This window comes from Triticum dicoccoides, chromosome 2B, assembly GCF_002162155.2.
Source record: "Triticum dicoccoides isolate Atlit2015 ecotype Zavitan chromosome 2B, WEW_v2.0, whole genome shotgun sequence".
NCBI classification, from domain to species: Eukaryota; Viridiplantae; Streptophyta; class Magnoliopsida; order Poales; family Poaceae; genus Triticum; species Triticum dicoccoides.
The window spans coordinates 529013674-529033170 of record NC_041383.1 but is presented as its reverse complement, the minus strand read 5'-3'; the positions used below and the strand labels follow the sequence as shown (position 1 = coordinate 529033170).

The window sequence follows — 19497 nt, the reverse complement described above, 5'->3', positions numbered from 1 at the left end:
GGGGAGAGTGTGTCCACGTACCCTCGTAGACCGAAAGCGGAAGCGTTAGCACAACGCGATTGATGTAGTCATACGTCTTCACGATCCGACGGATCAAGTACCGAACGCACGGCACCTCCGAGTTCTGCACATGTTCAACTCGATGACGTCCCTCGAACTCCGATCCAGTCGAGCTTTGAGGGAGAGTTCCGTCAGCACGACGGCGTGGTGACGATGATGATGTTCTACCGATGCAGGGCTTCGCCTAAGCACCGCTACGATATTATCGAGGTGGATTATGGTGGAGGGGGGGCACCGCACACGGCTAAGAGATCCAAGGGATCAATTGTTGTGTCTAGAGGTGCCCCCCTGCCCCCGTATATAAAGGAGGAAGGGAGAGGAGGGCGCGCCAAGTGTGGGGAGTCCCAAGTCCTAGTAGGATTCCCCTTTCCTTTCCGGAGTAGGAGAGAAGGAAAGAGGGGGAGAGGGAGAAGGAAAAGGGGGCTGCACCCCTTGTCCAATTCGGACCAGGGGGGCCTCCTTCCTTTTGGCCTCTCTCCTCTATTCGCGTATGGCCCAATAAGGCCCATATACTCCCCGGCGAATTCCCGTAACTCTCCGGTACTCCGAAAAATACCCGAATCACTCGGAACCTTTCCGAAGTCCCACTACAAGAAATATGTCAACTTGTGACCTTGACTATTGGTCACTGAAAGGTCCTGGTTTTTCATTTGCGACCTTGTTTTGACCAAAAATAGAAGGTCAAAAGCTGAGGGTCGTTAACTGACTATAGCGACCTTCTCTGTCAGAAGGTCGTGGACGTTTATGACCAAAATATGTCCACTGTGGCATTTTGATCGCTAGCAACCTCCCCAGGCCACGTAGGCATCCAGCGTGGCAATCTGATGTGGCACAAGATTTAGCCCGGTCCAATTCGATTTTCTACATGGGCCTAGCCCAACAATTCGGCCTTTTAATGTATTTTTTTCTTGTTAATTTTCGGTAGCTACATGGGCCAAGCCCAACATTTCGGCATTTTTATCTTTTTTTTTCTCCCAAATTATGTTTAACCAAATGAGTCCAGCCCAATATTTTTCAGGCTTTTTCTTTCCTGTCCAATCCACATTCATTTATTTTTGTTTCATTTTTTGCCCAAAATATTTGTCCAATATAATTTGATCATTGGCCTCTTTAAGGTACAACTCCAGCCCATTTAACGAACATTTTCAAACCAGTTTGAATAACAATATGAATCACCACCAATTAGCTGAATATTACAAAAATATCTCAAAACTCACATTCTACAAATTTCCATCACATCCGTATTTTATACAGATCCAAGCAACCTACAACATTACGTATTCAAGCATTCAGCTGCTGAAATACTCTAGAACATGAAAGAATAAATAGAACTATCTAGTGCTTCACAACAAGAAAACATGTAGTCTGCTTCTTCAAGTACTGCTTCTTCCTTAGCAATGACAGGCTGATGCAAAACATCTGGGCATTCAAAAGAAAATTAAAAGTATGTCACTAATATAAGAAATATTACACGAATACTTTTAAAATAAAAACTAAAGGCACATGAGATGGAAACAAGTAATTTGAGATGGAAAGTTAGCCAACAGAATTTATATAAAAGATCTTTTTGCAGTACAATTATCTTATGTACATATGAATGACACCCAAGTAATTTGAGATGGAAACAAGTACATCTAGCAATCTAACATGTATAGTGGCACCAGCAAAAGAGCAAGACACGGAAGAATTTTAGCTTTACATAATGTTTACAAGAACAGGACCCTGATACAGGATTTAGCTTGTCCTCAACACTGTTAACAAGGTACTTTTAAAGTAGCTATGTGCATCAGCCTCACCAAGTCTTATCATGAATTGGTTGCTTTTAAAAACTATACTATATTTCTGAACAGCAAACTAAATAGATGGCCGCTCTCAAACCGTACATCCAAACAAAGCAAATAAGCACTCTACGAAAACCTTAGAACATGCTTTACAACTCATATGTAGAGGCCAACTTGAAATTATGAGCATAATGAACTCGTTTTTTAGTTAGAAGCTCGCTGCCCAAAACTGTCAGGTAGTGCAGTTTTTTAACTGAACCAAATTCAGTTTACACAGAGGTAAGTAAGGAACTACTTCAAAACCAGAGGTGCTAACTATGTTTACACAGAAAAACGAGTACGCTGTCTATTTGCCAAACTTGCAGCAGCTAAGAATTCATTCCCCATAGAGAAAATGAACTGACTGAGACTATGATATGATTGTCGGCGGCCTACATTTACGGTATCCTAACACAGCATAAAGAAAAGAGAGCATGTCCCGTCGTCATTAGATTAAATTTCTACTAGTACACAGTGTTAGAATCACTATAACCTATGGAGTGACAAGCACAATAACCATACAAATAAAGTACTTGATCCCATACCTATATGCATAACACCAACGGAATAACAGTAGTATAAACAGTAGTATAGAAACTTAAACACTAGCATCACCTACTTAGTAGTGACCAGGGAATTAATCCACAGTTGGTAGAGCAAAACAAAATCACAAGCACTACTGGCAGTAGCACGTGTAGCAGTAGATCACAGTCACTACATCTAGCATCACCAATCTTATTGTATGCAAACAATCTTATTTTATTTGTTTATATTACTAAAACAAAGGTGTATGAGGCAGATCAGGAACACTTTTAGAATAATAGACATATCTTCCTTTATGTGAAGAAGTCTGCTCACTTCATTAATTAGTAGTAATCATTCCATGCTTATCAACCGTGTGCGTGTGCTTGATCATGGTCTGGAGATTACACGCATAGAGGAATAGAATCCTAAACACAATAGCATCAAACAGCGGTGGGTGCTCAACCCATTTACCATACACAAGCAACACTTAAACAATAGCATGTGCATATATAACTTGTGTCACATTAGGGGGTTCAGAATGTACTCAGTATATTCTAATAAATATAACATGACCGAATTTCTTCTGGTCAACATCACCTCTAAGCAACTTGATGTAACCACCACCGCAGACAAGCTTTTGCTCATGATTCACCGTGAACTGCAGCATGAGTGTCTTCTCCTTGTTGCTGAACTCAGGGTACTCCGCCGAGATGGCATAGAACATGTAGTCCTCTGAGGTTTGGATACCTACATCAAGATTCAAGAATCAAGGTTTCATTAGTAAATCATAAGAAATAAAATCTCAAGTTAAGTTTTCCTGAATCAACTAAACTTCAATGTGTAGGTACTACCAAGTACCAACAGAAAGCATAGTAGTATCAAACTGAAACACCACACCACAAGAAGATGCATTACAACCAATTACTCCCATCCGTGGAACAAATTGCAAAAATAATTGACTCTGTTCGTGGCTATTTAACCAAGAAGTTGTTTGAACATGCTTGTTACAAGTAATCCAAAATCAAAGTAGGAGTTGTACTCCAAAATCAAAGTAATTGCCAACCTATCCTCTACAACAGCAACAGTAGGAGTTGTACTCCAAATCAAAGTGAAGCACGCCAGGAGCTGCAAGACAGAGAAAGATAGTAGAAGAGGGGAGAGAGAACCTCCACGGCGTTGGCTGCAAGCAGTGCAGGGTTGCCTGAGCAGAACCTCCATGACATGGCCTTGGTTGGTGCTTCCCCACCCGCTCCTCAGCTGCTACAAAAGAAGATAATTCAAGACAGGAGATTAGAGAGGGAAGGGAGAGATAGGAGGAAGGAGGGGGGAGGGGGATGAACTCACCGGACATGGCAGATCTAGCCGGAGTAGAGGACACAGCGGGACGAGGCAAGCTCGGTGCGGTGCTGCGCGGTGGCGGGAGACGCCGGGGCTCGACGGAATCAGGCGGCATATGTGGAGCAGTCGCGAAGAGCGAGGAGGTCGTGTGCACGCGAGAGTGGATGGTGGTCGGCGGCGTGGTACGAGGTGGTGGACGGGGGCGGCGAGAGTGGATGGCGGCAGCAGGTGGGTGGGGATGCGGATGGGGCGACGCGGATCCAGGTAGTGGAGGGCAGGAGCCACTTGAGGGCGGGGAGGTGTGGGGAGTCGATGCAGGGGGGCGGCCATGGTGCGAGGGGCGGCGACGACGGCGTCTATGTTTTTGGCGAGCTGTGCGGGCGTTGGAGGGAGGCGGCAAAGGAGGTGGAGGAGGATCGGTGGTGGAAAGGGGAGACACCGCCCGGGGAGGTGAAGCCCGTGCTGCTCCCGCTGCGCTGCCGCCCGTGGACTGGGCTCCCCGCCCGCAGACGGTTCATGGTGGGCTCGCCGGAGCAGGGAGCGATCTGGGTAGAGGACGGAGGCGGATTGGATTGGGCTACATGGGGGTAGGGATAGGGGCGGCGGCGGATTGAGATCTGAGGGAGGGAGAGGGTTAGGGTTGGAGATAGGGTTAGGGTGAGAGGATGAGGCCGTGAGGGGTGAGGGGTGCCGTCCGATCCGGATATATCCGTCGGTGTATGATGCGTGATCCGCGTGAGAAGCCTACGGACCAATCAAAACGCAGTAAAAGCTTTGACAATCTTATGACCATCTCAATTGGTCTTAATTGATTGAAATATAAGTATTTTTTGCAGAAAAAATGCATTTTTGATTTCAGTTTTGTTGTAAAGAACCTACCAACTCTTTGTTGCAAAATTGATCCTACCAACTCAAAGTATCTATTTCATCACAGGAACACAAAAAGTTTCGCAAGATTTCACACCTAGATAAGAACGTTCACACCGACAAATTTGACCACATTTATCAATAGCCTCTTATTTCGGGTAAACAATCGACATATTAGCCTCATGTTGTATGTTTAAATGACCCAATATTGTGTTCATATGTGTATCTTGGAACGACAAACAATGTTGATTTGAGGGGGTTTTATTTTCTTTACACAAAAAATCATTTTTCAATTTTTGGAGTGCCAATAATCGGGTTTTTTGTGAAGGCCCTATCATATATTTATTGCAAAATTGAACAAAATAATTTTTCTAAAATACTACGCCATATTTAATGAACTAATGACCAAATAGTTGGGTCTCAAAAGTTTTGATCCACCTCTGGTGAAAAAGACAAATTGCCGTCGATTCAGCTGGAAACGGGTCAAACTTGAACTGCAGATACCTTATAGTTTGCTCTTTATTTTTTTCAAAAATTATTTCTAGGTACATAAGTATCTATTTAATCATAGAAACACCAAAAAAATTCCAAGATTCAACCACTAGCTAGGAACGGTCAAGCCCGCCGTTTTGACCGCATTTTGAAACGGGCATAAAAAATTCAAAAAAAAATCAAAAAATTGCAAAACCTTCGCATTGTGTCATTATATGTGACCAAGTTTCCAAGAAAAATAATAAACTTGTAATACGGTAATTATTTTAAAAAAGTGTTCTCAGAAACGAGATGTCATGCGTGAAGATTCATGGCTTTCAAGCCAAATGATCAATCTTATGGCCACATTCATGGCATAGTTTGTTCAAATGATCTCATATTGTGCACAAGGGTGCATCTTGGAATTCCAAACAATGTTGCCTAAGGAAGTTTTCATTTTCTTTGCACGGAAAATTCATTTTTCATTTTTCGAGTGCCCAAAAGGAGTTTTTTTTTGTGAAGGAACTACCAAATAATTGTTGCAACAATGGACCAAATCAATTTTATAAAATACTAGGACATATTTAATGCACAATTGACAAAATGGTTGGGTGCAAAAAGTTTTGATCCACCTCTGGTGAAAAAGACAAATTGCCGTCGATTCAGTTGGAAACGGGTCAAATTTGAACTATAGATGCCTTGTAGTTTACTATTTATTTTTTCCAAAAATCATTTCTAGTTACATAAGTACCTATTTAATCTGAGATACACCAAAAAAATTCCAAGATTCAACCACTAGCTAGGAACGGTCAAGCCCGCCGTTTTGACCGCATTTTGAAACGGGCATAAAAAATTCAAAAAAATCAAAAAATTGGGAAACCTTCGCATTGTGTCATTATATGTGGCCAAGTTCCTAGAAAAAATAACAAACTTGTAATACGACAATTATTTTAAAAAAGTGTTCTCAGAAATGAGCTATCATCTCTGAAGATTCATGGCTTTCAAGCCAAATGATCAATCTTATGGCCACATTCGTGGCATAGTTTGTTCAAATGATCTCATATTGTGCACAAGGGTGCATATTGGAATGGCAAACAATGTTGCCTAAGGAAGTTTTCATTTTCTTTGGACGAAAAAACCATTTTTCATTTTCCGAGTGCCCAAAAGGAGGTTTTTTTGTGAAGGAACTACCAAATAATTGTTGCAAAATTGGACCAAATCAATTTTCTAAAATACTAGGACATATTTAATGCACAATTGACAAAATGGTTGGGTGCAAAAAGTTTTGATCCACCTCTCATGAAAAAGACAAATTTCCACCGATTCAGTTGGAAGCGGGTCAAATTTGAACTGCAGCCGCCTCATAGTTTGCTATTTATTTTTTCCAAAAATCATTTCTAGTTACATAAATACCTGTTTAATCATAAATACATGGTTTGGTGGCGATACGTCGAGGTTTGGGTGGTGGCCGAGGGCCCCAACTCTAGAGCGCGTAAACTCGCATGACCGCCGCGTGGTCACCGCGCGACCGTGGCGTTGCCATATGTTCTGGGCGGCCTAGGTATGTCTAGTGGGTTGGGCACTCTCCAGGTAGGTGCTAGGAAGAAAATCACAACATAAGATTCTCATGAGGAGACCGATCGATGCTCAAACATGAATAAGCAGCCAAGTGTTTGATTTGCGGTACGGGAAATGCACATGGCTAATGGGCGTGAGTTTTGGCTGAGGATGATCAGTTACTAAGAAGACCGTCTTCACAAATTTTCAGCTCAAAAGGAGGAGCCTATGTGGTACTTGCTTTGCAAACTACCACACTGGACATAAATACGAATGTTGAAGCTCGGCTCAAAATAATGAATGGATTGAGCTGGCATTTGGTGGAGGATAGTTATTTGGGCATAGAAAAGCACTGTAGAAAATGGATACTATTTGGACATGCCAAAGTGGTACTTCCTTCACAAACTGTTGTTCTGAACAGAATAGGAAAATGAATATTTTTGAATTATTTTTGAACTAGGCAAGGAAGGTTTTTACATATTTGACGAAGATATGACCCAAAGAATTTATGAGATTTTTTTGGGAATTTTGGGAATGACAGAAATATAGGTCGCTTCACAACCTAGGGCAAAAACCGCCACATGGACATGACACATAGGCAAAACTGATGAGGTGGCGCCTAGTCATAGCAACCCACCACAATTTACAAGGCTATGAGCATCTATATTGGTCGTTAACAACTAGAAATAAGGCAACGGACTAGCGCTGTTTGCTTTATGACCTTTTCGTGTAAGGAAATTACGACCTTTCTGACCAAAATGGTCGCAATGGTTTAGGGTTTGGAGCCCCTCGAACAGCTTTTGACCAATTGGTCTGAAATGGTCATAGATCTATGACCAATTCTGCCAGGGTCACTGACAGAAGGTCACTAGTTGACATATTTCTTGTAGTGTCCGAATATAGTCGTCCAATATATCGATCTTTACGTCTGACCATTTCGAGACTCCTCATCATGTCCCCGATCTCATCTAGGACTCCGAACTATCTTCGGTACATCAAAACACATAAACTCATAATATAACCGTCATCGAACTTTAAGCGTGCGGACCCTACGGGTTCGAGAACTATGTAGACATGACCGAGACACGTCTCCGGTCAATAACCAATAGCGGAACCTGGATGCTCATATTGGCTCCCACATATTCTACGAAGATCTTTATCGGTCAAACCGCATAACAACATACATTGTTCCCTTTGTCATCGGTATGTTACTTGCCCGAGATTCGATCGTCGATATCTCAATACCTAGTTCAATCTCGTTATCGGCAAGTCTCTTTACTCGTTCCATAATACATCATCCTGCAACAAACTCATTAGTTACAATGCTTGCAAGGCTTATAGTGATGTGCATTACCGAGTGGGCCCAGAGATACCTCTCCGACAATTGGAGTGACAAATCCTAATCTCGAAATACGCCAACCCAGCAAGTACCTTCGGAGACACCTGTAGAGCACCTTTCTAATCACCCAGTTATGTTCTGACGTTTGGTAGCACACAAAGTGTTCCTCCGGTAAACGGGAGTTGCATAATCTCATAGTTATAGGAACATGTATAAGTCATGAAGGAAGTAATAGCAACATGCTAAACGATCAAGTGCTAAGCTAACGGAATGGGTCAAGTCAATCACATCATTCTCCTAATGATGTGATCCCGTTAATCAAATGACAACTCATCTCTATGGTTAGGAAACCTAACCATCTTTGATTAACGAGCTAGTCAAGTAGAGGCATACTAGTGACACTATGTTTGTCTATGTATTCACACATGTATTATGTTTCTGGTTAATACAATTCTAGCATGAATAATAAACATTTATCATGAAATAAGGAAATAAATAATAACTTTATTATTGCCTCTAGGGCATATTTCCTTCAAAAAGAATGTGAGTCTTATTAGGAGGAAGCTAGAAAGTATGGGACAGAGCAAGACAGTATTACTAATTGCGATGAATAACATTACTTACGGATAAATGGTTGATGACCCACAAGTGTAGGGGATCTATCGTAGTCCTTTCGATAAGTAAGAGTGTCGAACCCAACGAGGAGCAGAAGGAAATGATAAGCGGTTTCAGTAAGGTTTTCTCTGCAAGCACTGAAATTTTAGGTAATTGATAGATTGGTGATAAGATAAATAGTAACGAGCAACAAGTAAATGAAGTAAATAAAGTGCAGCAAGGTGGCCCAATCCTTTATGTAGCAAAGGATAAGCCTGGACAATTTCTAATAATGAGGAAGGATCTCCCAAGGACACATTGGGAATTATCGTCAAGCTAGTTTTCATCACGTTCATAAGATTCGCGTTCGGTACTTTGATAATTTGATATGTGGGTGGACCGGTACTTGGGTACTGACCTAACTTGGACAAGCATCCCACTTATGATTAACCTCTATTGCAAGCATCCACAACTACAATAAGAAGTATTAAGGTAAACCTAACCACAACATTAAACATATGGATCCATATCAACCCCTAACGAAGCAACGCATAAACTAGGGTTTAAGCTTCTGTCACTCTAGCAACCCATCATCTACTTGTTACTTCCCCATGCCTTCCTCTAGGCCCAAATAATGGTGAAGTGTCATGTAGTCGACGTTCACATAACACCACTAGCGGAAAAGACAACATACATCTCATCAAAATATCGAACGAATACCAAATTCACATGACTACTAATAGCAAGACTTCACCCATGTCCCCAGGAACAAACGTAACTACTCACAAAGTATATTCATGTTCATAATCAGAGGAGTAATAATATGCATAAAGGATCTGAACATACGATCTTCCACCAAGTAAACCAATTAGCATCAACTACAAGGAGTAATCAACACTACTAGCAACCCACAGGTACCAATTTGTGGTTTTGATACAAGATTGGATACAAGAGATGAACTAGGGTTTTGAGAGAAGATGGTGCTGGTGAAGATGTTGATGAAGATTGACCCCCTCCCGATGAGAGGATCATTGGTGATGACGTTGGTGATGATTTCCCCTTCCCGGAGGGAAGTGTCCCCGGCAAAACAGCTCCGCCAGAGCCCTAGATTGATTCCACCAAGGTTCCGCCTCGTGGCGGCGGAGTTTCATCCCGTAAGCTTGCCCCCGATTTTTTCCAGGGTAAAAGTGATGATATAGCAGAAGATGGACGCCGGAGGCCCACTAGGGGGCCCAGGAGATAGGGGCGCGCCCCCTGTCTCCTGGACAGGGTGTGGGCCCCTTGGCCTGTTTCTTTCGCTCATAAATTCTTATTAAATCCAAAAAGTTGTTTCGTGGAGTTTCAAGACTTTTGGAGCTGTGATGAATATGTTTCCAACGTTTGCTCCTTTTCCAGCCAGAATTCCAGCTGCCGGCATTCCCCCTCTTCATGGTAAACCTTGTAAAATAAGAGAGAATAGCCATAAATATTGAGATATAATGTATAATAACATCCCATAATGCAATAAATATTGATATAAAAGCATGCTCCAAAATGGACATATCAACTCCCCCAAGCTTAGACCTCGCTTGTCCTCAAGCGGAAGCCGAAATCGAAAAATATGTCCACATGTTTAGAGATAGATGTGTCAATAAAAATAAAATACGGACATGAGGGCATCATGATCATTCTAATAACAACAACATATATAGATTTTGTCATATGATTTTCTATGCTCAAGTAACAAGTAATTCACAATGTCAAGTATGGTTCAAAAACTTCATTGGGAACTAACAAACCATAATCTCAGTCATTGAAACAATTGCGAATTATCGTAACATCAGAAAGAGTCAACAATAGAGCTTTTCAGCAAGTTCACATACTCAACTATCATGTAGTCTTCTATAATTGCTAACACTCACGCAATACTTGTGGTTATTGAGTTTCAGCCGGACACTGAGAAAGACAGGGGCTTATTGTGTTGCCTCCCAACGTATTCACCTTTAGGTGATGTCAACAATAATAGCCCATGCTAACTTACATCCAATTGGATATATATCATGATCTTTCAAACACGAAGAGCTTGCCAAAGGATAAAATGAAAAAGGGTGAGGATCACCTTGACTCAAGCATAAAGTAAAAACATGAAATAAAAGATAGGCCCTTCGCAGAGGGAAGCAGAGGTTGTCATGCGCGTTTAGGGTTGATGCACGAAATCTTAATGCAAAAGAATGTCACTTTATATTGCCCCTTGTATGTGGACCTTTATTATGCAGTCCGTCGCTTTTATTACTTCCACAACAAATTCGTACAAAGCTTATTTTCTCCGCACTAATAAGTCATACATATTTAGAGAGCATTTTTTTATTGCTTGCACCGATGGCAACTTACTTGAAGGATCTTACTCAATCCATAGGTAGGTATGGTGGACTCTCATGACAAAACCGGGTTTAAGGATATTTGGAAGCACAAGTAGTATCTCTACTTGGTGCAAGAATTTTGGCTAGCATGAGGGGGAAAGGTAAGCTCAACATGTTTGGAAGGTCAATGACAATATACTTTAACTGAGATGTCGGAAAACATAAACCATTACGTTGTCTTCCTTGTCCAACGTCAACTCTTTTAGCATGTCATACTTAATGAGTGCTCCCAATTATAAAAGGTGTCCAATATAATGTATTTATATGTGAACCCCTCCTTCCTTATCACTTCCTATTAATTGCAACGATGACCAAGGCTACGTTCATCAGCTCTCAACAATTTTTACGCCTCATACTTTCTATGTGTGAAGTTATCACTATCCATAAGATCAATATGAACTCTTTTATTCTTTCTACTTTCTCAAGATCATAGCAACATAGCAAAGCCCTTGACTCAACACTAATCTTTATTATAGATAGCACACGGAATTGATTACATAAAGAGATCACAATGCAAAACTCATAATTACTTGATATCAAAACTTCGAACTAATAGATCAAGATACTACTAAAAGGATCAAACTAAATAAAGCGGTAAAGATAGGAGTGTGACTGTGATACGATACCAGGGCACCTCCCCCAAGCTTGGCAGTTGCCAAGGGGAGTGCCCATACCCATGTGATTATTTCTCCTTCTTCACGGTTGGCATTATGATCTTCTTGGCGATGATGCGCTTCAGGATACGATTCTCCTCCTCGAGCTTATTGACTTGTTGTTTGAGGTCCATAATTTCTTTACGGAGCTTGCCTGTAACGGCCAAAGATCCTTTTACCCAAGGATGCTGCATAACTTCTGGAGAACACATGAAACTCTTTTTCATATTTTCATAAGAAAGAAATCTAGAGTTGGAAGATGACCGAAACAGGGACAGCCAGGCTAGGTAGTTCCCCCATTGTGAATTCTGCTTGGAGACGAGAGGTAACTTCTTGATCTTCCTCCATGGCATCTATCCTTTTCAAATCAGCCTCCATCTCATCCTCCGTTGATGGCCCGAAGTGATAGGCATCACTATTTGCTTCCGGACCTGGCATTGGGTGAGACACCCGGCTCTCCCCAATTGACTCCTGAGGAGACATCTTGCTTTATTCTGCAACAGGAACAGCTCGAAACGAAAACAGAGGATATTTGCGTGATACGGTGGTCAAAACCTTCGGGAGTATATATAATGAATTTTTACCGACCAAAATACGTAACATACAAGAAAACGGAGTCTGGGAGGCACACGAGGTGCCCACGAGACAGGGGGGCGTGCCCTATAGGGGGGGGGGCGCCCTCCACTCTCATGGAAGCCTCGTGTCCCTTTCGGGCTATTTCTTTCTTCCTAAAATTCTTAAATAATCCAAAACTGATAAAAATTACCATTAGAGTTGTTTTGGAGTCGGTTTACTTACCGTACCACATACCTATACCTTTTCGGAGTCTGGAACATTCTGGAAAGTGTCCCTTATGTATTCCTCAGGGGTTACGGTTTCAATAATATTAGTTTCAACATTGATAGGATTACCTGAAATATAGTGTTTAATTCTTTGACCGTTTACCACCCTCGGATTTGTGCCTTCGAAGTTGTTGATTTTTATAGCACCAGAACGATAGACCTCCTCGATAACGTAGGGACCTTCCCATTTTGAGAGAAGTTTTCATGAAAAAAATCTTAAGCGAGAGTTGAATAATAACACATAATCTCCTACGTTAAACTCACGCTTTTGTATCCTCTTATCATGCCAGCGTTTGACTTTTTCTTTGAAAAGCTTGGCATTCTCATAGGCTTGGGTTCTCCATTCATCAAGTGAGCTAATATCAAACAACCTCTTCTCACCGGCAAGTTTGAAGTCATTATTGAGCTCTTTAATAGCCCAATATGCCTTATGTTCAAGTTCAAGAGGTAAATGACATTCTTTTCCATAAACCATCTTATATGGAAACATACCCATAGGATTTTTGTATGCAGTTCTATATGCCCATAATGCATCATCAAGTTTTTTGGACCAATTCTTTCTAGATCTATTCACAGTCTTTTGCAAAATTAATTTGAGCTCTTTATTGCTCAACTCTACTTGACCACTAGACTGCGGATGATAAGGAGATGCTATTCTATGATTGACATCATACTTAGCAAGCATCTTTCGGAAAGCACCATGAATAAAATGCGAACTACCATCAGTCATAAGATATCTAGGGACTCCAAACCTCGGAAAAATAACTTCTTTAAGCATTTTAATAGAAGTGTTATGATCAGCACTACTAGTTGGAATAGCTTCTACCCACTTAGTAACGTAATCAACAGCAACTAAAATATGTGTATAACCATTAGAGGTAGGAAAAGGTCCCATATAATCAAAGCCCCAAACATCAAATGGTTCAATAACAAGAGAATAATTCATAGGCATTTCTTGACGTCTACTAATGTTACCTATTCTTTGACATTCATCACAAGATAAAACAAACTTACGAGCATCTTTGAAGAGAGTAGGCCAATAAAAACCAGATTGTAGTACCTTGTGTGCATTTCTGTCTCTAGCGTGGTGTCCTCCATAAGATTCAGAGTGACACTTACGTAGAATCTGTTCCTGTTCATGCTCAGGCACACAACGTCTAATAACACCATTTACTCATTTATAAAGATGTGGGTCATCCCAGAAATAATGTCTTAAATCATAAAAGAACTTTTTCTTTTGCTGGTATGTGGAACTAGGTGGTATATATTTAGCAACAATGTAATTAGCATAGTCAGCATACCAAGGAGCAGTACGAGAAGCATTGACGATCGCTAATTGTTCATTAGGAAAGCTATCATTAATAGGCAGTGGGTCATCAAGAACATTCTCTAACCTAGACAAGTTGTCTACAACGGGGTTCTCAGCTCCTTTTCTATCAATAATATGCAAATCAAATTCTTGGAGCAAGAGAACCCATCTAATGAGTCTAGGCTTAGCATCTTTCTTTTCCATAAGATATTTAATAGCAGCATGACCAGTGTGAATAGTAACTTTGGAATCAACAATATAAGGTCTAAACATATCACATGCAAACACAACTGCTAAGAACTCTTTTTCAGTAGTAGCATAATTTCTCTGGGCAATATCAAGAGTCTTACTAGCATACTGGATAACATTCAATTTCTTATCGACTCTTTGCCCTAAAACAGCACCTACAACATAATCACTAGCATCGCACATAATTTCAAAAGGTAAATTCCAATCGGGTGGCTGAACAATAGGTGCAGTGATCAAAGCTTTATTAAGTGTTTCAAATGATTCTACACAATCATCATCAAAGACAAAAGGAATATCTTTTTGCAATAAATTAGTCAGAGGCCTAGAGATTTTAGAAAAGTCCTTAATGAACCTCCTATAAAAACCGGCATGACCAAGGAAACTCCCTATACCTTTTATGTCCTTGGGACATGGCATCTTTTCAATAGCATCCACTTTGGCTTTATCAACTACAATACCTCTCTCGGAGATCTTGTGCCCCAAGACAATGCCTTCATTAACCATAAAGTGACACTTTTCCCAATTCAGGACGAGACTAGTGTCTTCGCATCTCTGCAAAACTCGATCAAGGTTGCTCAAACAATCATCAAAAGAGGATCCATAGACTGAGAAGTCATCCATGAATACCTCACAAATCTTTTCACAAAAATCAGAGAATATAGCCATCATGCATCTTTGAAAGGTAGCAGGTGCATTACATAAACCAAAAGGCATACGTCTATAAGCAAAAGTACCAAAAGGGCAAGTAAAAGTAGTTTTAGATTGATCCTTCGCTGACACAGGTATCTGAGAGAAGCCAGAATAACCATCTAGAAAGCAAAAATGTGTGTGTTTGGATAGCCTTTCTAGCATTTGATCAATAAAAGGTAAAGGGTAATGATCTTTCTTAGTAGCTTTATTTAACTTACAGAAATCAATTACCATCCTATAACCTGTAATAATTCTTTGCGGGATCAATTCATCTTTATCATTAGGAACAACGGTAATACCTTCCTTTTTAGGGACACAATGGATAGGGCTTACCCATTCACTATCAGCAACGGGATAAATAATACCTGCCTCAAGGAGCTTTAGTATCTCTTTTCTTACCACTTCCTTCATCTTGGGGTTTAATCATCTTTGAGGATCTCTAACTGGTTTGGCATCTCTCTCCACTGAAATTTTGTGTTGGCATAATGTGGGACTAATGCCCTTAAGATCATCCAGAGTATATCCAATAGCAGCTCGGTGCTTCTTCAGAGTTTTCAATAATCTTTCTTCTTCTTTCTCTGAAAGGTTAGCACTAATAATAACAGGATATATTTCTTTTTCATTAAGATAAGCATACTTAAGATTATCAGGTAATGGTTCGAGTTCAAACATGGGATCACCCTTGGGTGGAGGGGGATCCCCAAGAATTTCAACGGGAAGGTTGCGTTTTAGCATAGGTTCCTGTTTAAGGAACACTTCATCTATTTATTCCCTTTCCTTCATAAACATATCGTTTTCATGGTCTAGCAAATATTGTTCTAACGGATCAGTTGGAGGAACAGCAATAGAAGTAATACCAATAATTTCATCCTTACTAGATGGTTCCGTTTCACGAGGTTGTCTACTAAACTTGCAAAATTAAACTCATGAGACATACCATCTATGCCAACAGTGACAATATTTGTCGTGGGAAACGAACACCTATGGGGCAGGGCCCCTTCTGGTCCGGCAAGGGAGCGGAGAGCGCACGAAGAGCAGATCGAGGCGAAAGCACGCGAGGGATTTTACCCAGCTTCGGAGCTCTCCGGAGAGATAAAACTCCTACTGCTGCTTTGTGTTTCTATTCTGTTCTTGCTAGAGAGCGCAAGTGTGTTGTAGTTTCGAATGAGTCAAACCCCTTCTACGTGCGCATGGGCCTCCTTTTTATAGTCTAAAGGGGTCACCGACAGGTGGCAACACAGAGAGAGGGGTAAAAAAGTAAAAACGCGGGTTGGTACAACCGCTATCAATAGTGCCCCCTACCTAACTCTGACGGCAGGGGACAAGGACATTTAATGCCCGTCCGGTCGCCCCAACAGTGCAGGAAACGACCGTTAGGGGCGCCACCGATCGCCACGATGGCCTCCTAGTCATCTTTGCTTGCCACCTCGCACCGCTTGGCTGCACAGCTACTCGCCACGTGCACCAGGAATGATCCTGTGGCGACACGTCCTCGGATGCGTCGGAGCGTGGGCACAGAGTGGTGGCTTCGCCACGGCAAGCGCCTTGCCGCGGTCGCTGTCTTGTCGCACCTGTGAGTTTGTCGCTCGCCGGGCCTTGCCGGGACGCACGGTGCGTCGCGGCAAGTCTCCTGAAGTGCCTTGGTTGGCCTTCCCGGCAAGCTCCTCTTGCCGGGTTTTTGTCCTTCCCGGCAAGCTCCTCTTGCCGGGGCCTTGTCTTCATAGTTAACACTTTGTTCTTGAATGGCAGTAAGTAGGAATAACGAAGGATCTTTGGCGGACATCCGGCAAGCCTTGCCGCGGGACGCTGCGACTGCCCATGCACAAGTTCGGGGTACTAAGGTACCCCTACTTTAGTACACCGACAGGAGCCCCCGGGCCTGGGCCATACACGGTGCCGAGCGCTGTTGGGCCAGGCCCAAAACAGGGCACGGGCACGCGCGGCCTGGGTCCAAACCAAATCCACTCCGTATCCACCGCGTCCTCTCGTAACGGCACGCGTCAATCGCGGCGTCGTGGGAGAGATCGTGGGCAATTCTTAATTCAGGAAATGCGTAACGTTCGCCTCCCCTGTTTATAAGCAGAAGAAACAGGGCCGTTCCCCCACCTTCGCCACTTGCAGTTCCTTCCTCCGAAAGCTCTGCCGCTCCCCTCCGCTTCCCAAGCCGAAAGAGAGCAGCGCTCCGCCGCCCGTCGCCGCCGTCGCCCTCAACACCTCCGCGCTCCCCCGCCGCTTCCGCCATGGCTCCGAAGACCGGCAAGGGCACGAAGTCGAGCACCAAGTCGGCCAAGGCGTTGCGGCTTGAGGCACTGCGCAAGGAGCGAGTGCTTTTCCCCCCCGAGCTCACCCCGAAGGCGTTGCGGGAGGAGTTTTCCTCTTCTGGTCGACGGAGACGCGGGCGCATCCGCGCAGGCCGGTGCTCTCCGCCGAAGCTTCCACTTCGAAGCGGTGCCCAAAAGGGTACTATTTCTTTCCGGTGTTCTTCTATTGCGGGCTCTGCCCACCTTTTTCTGATTTCCTCTGCGACATCATGAATACCTACGGGTTTCATCTTCTTGATTTCACCCCCAACGCCGTTCTGACAATGGCGGTTTTCGCACACCTCTGCGAGAACTTCGTTGGCATCCACCCAAATGTTGCTCTTTTTCGCCACTATTTCACCCCCGAGCCGAGAAAGGAGAGCCATTGGCTGGCGGAATCGCCTGGACCTCACAAATCGGCATGAAGGAGGTGTATCTGGCAGGCGAGCTCCGCAGCAAGTGGGATGAATGGAGGGTGGAGTGGTGCTGGATCGCTGATGCCAATCCGCAGCCGTTCACCAACCTGCGCTAGACCCGGGTAGTGCGCGGCGGCGACTGGAGCTCTCTGTCGCCGGACGACGCCAAGCTGAAGATTGCCACTACCCGAATCCTCCGGCTCAGGCTTGCCGGGCTCACAGCAGGGGCAGTTGGCGCGGATTTCCTTCACCGTCGCATCGCCCCTCTGCAGAAGAGGGGGAGGCCCGCCTGGCTGTTTGGCGGCCCGGCGGATATCATGAGGCTGCGTCCAGGCCTCAACTTCAACTTCATAGTCCTGGAGCTTGACGGAATGCTAAAGGAGCTGTTCAAGCATGACGCCAACCATCCAGAGTGGTTCAGGCTGCCGCAGGGCATCATCCCATTGTGCAACAACTCCCAGCGCGATCGCATCTGCGCAATGATGCCAGAGTGCGACTCGCACGGGATAAGCCCAACTTGGATGGAGCCCGCCGACGACGTCGTGCGGCAATTTTTTGATGGCCTGACGGAGATAGCAGTCAATGCTGACGAGCAGAAGCTCCTCACCCGCGACACCACCGACGACGAGATGCGGTACATCGCCAGCAGGGCCGAAGAGGCAGCAGCAGCCACCGCCGCGGGTGAGTTTGGCTTCATGCTGGAGGAGGCAGAGGCGGCCGAGGCGGCAAGCCTTGCCGACCGGGAGGACCTTGCCGGAGGGGTCGTTGGCGAGGGGGAGCCCGAAGCCGAAGCGAGCGAGCCCGCCGAGGGCGCGAGCGGCCAGCCGTCTTCGAGCAGCTTGCCGCAGGTGGAGCCCCCAGCGCAGCCTCAATTCCAACCAAGAAGGCGCCTCCGTCGAGTTGGAGATACAGCAGGGCGGCAGGCAGGCCAACAGTCGCAGCGTCGTGGGATGCGCTCCACCGCGGCAAGTACCGTTGCCGCGGGAGCATCTCAGGCCGTGCCGGCAACTGAGGCGGGGTCTTCCCGGGCCGCCACGCCTGATCCTGCCGTAGCTCCTGGCAAACATCGAAGGGAGCCTACTCCTCCGCCACACCGCGCAGAGAGGGTACCGGACTTCGACCTCTTCGCGCTGAGCTCCGATGATGATGAAGAGGAGGAGGAGGAGGAGTAAGAATTTTTTCCTTGTTGTACTTATCTTTCTTTGATCTTTGTTGTTGTTTGTCTTGCATCTAATTTGCTTCTCTCTGAATCCCTGTTCTATTTCAGGACTCTGGCCGAGAGAGCGGCGAAGAGGGCCAAGGTCCCCGTGGTCGTCATCGAGGACGATCCTACTGTGATGGCAGAAGACACGTCCGAGACCACCTTGACAGACCCGATCCCTTCTCCTCGCAGCAGCCCCCAGCACAGCCCCCAGCGTAAGTGTTTGGTTCACTTCCTGTTGCGGGGCGCGCATGGGTGCTTCTTCTTTTGCTGATATCTTGATCGTTGATTTACTTGTGTAGGAGCAGAACAGGTCCACCAGGAGCAAGCAGAAACTGCCCCGGAGGTGCTGTCTGCTTCGACTACGCCGCCAAGGGGCGATTCTCCGACCAGGGAGCGCTCCCCGGCAAGGGGGAGGTCCCCGGCAAGGGAAGGAACCAGTGAGCCCCCAGTGGTGGAGCCCATGGTCACGGAGCCCAGCACAGGTAACCCTCCTTGTCGGAAATCTTCCCTCGTGTTTTTTCTTCTGATCTTCTTTTTGGATCTTTTTTTTTGGATATTTGCTTGACTTTTCCTTCCTCTTCCTGTCTTCAGATCCCCCTCTTACAGACCCAATGGAGACTGAGGCCACCGGCGAGGAAGGCGCACGCGGCGATACTGAAGATGCCGCCGCTGACGAGGAAGAGGCCGGCGCTGATGAACCCGCCGACGAGGAGGCCGCCAAGGCTGCTGGAGCAGGAGCTGGTGAGGGCTCCGGCGATCGTACTGACGACCCGGAGGGCGCAGGAGCGCAAGGCGCTGCACCGACCGCCGACCCCTCCGCCGCTGATGCAGCACCGGGCTCCGAGGAGCCCCAACCAGGCGCCT

The 19497-nt window shown here is 44.6% G+C and overlaps 1 protein-coding gene across 2 annotated transcripts; it reads right to left on the bottom strand.

Moving 5' to 3' along the window:
* Positions 1–1277: 1277 nt before the first annotated feature.
* Positions 1278–4330, bottom strand: LOC119367954. Of its 2 annotated transcripts, none has more exons than XM_037633326.1 (4): positions 3750–4330; positions 3572–3665; positions 3003–3152; positions 1278–1479 (listed from the first exon to the last, which is right to left on the bottom strand). In XM_037633326.1, the coding sequence occupies exons 1-4, from the start codon at positions 4071–4073 to the stop codon at positions 1367–1369; spliced, it is 681 nt and encodes a 226-aa protein (XP_037489223.1). In that variant the 5' UTR covers positions 4074–4330; the 3' UTR covers positions 1278–1366. The 2 variants fall into 2 exon arrangements, with proteins under 2 accessions (XP_037489223.1, XP_037489224.1); XM_037633327.1 differs by having other exon boundaries at positions 3572–3662.
* Positions 4331–19497: the final 15167 nt, after the last annotated feature.

Bases quoted from the DNA above. Each gene is read 5' to 3' on its own strand.
- LOC119367954 (XM_037633326.1), bottom strand. From the start codon at position 4,073: ATGGCCGCCCCCCTGCATCGACTCCCCACACCTCCCCGCCCTCAAGTG. The intron at 3,153-3,571 runs GTTCTCTCTCCC...ATCTTGATGTAG, and splicing joins TTGCAGCCAACGCCGTGGAG to GTATCCAAACCTCAGAGGAC. The intron at 1,480-3,002 runs GTGATGTTGACC...TTGAATGCCCAG, and splicing joins TTACATCAAGTTGCTTAGAG to ATGTTTTGCATCAGCCTGTC.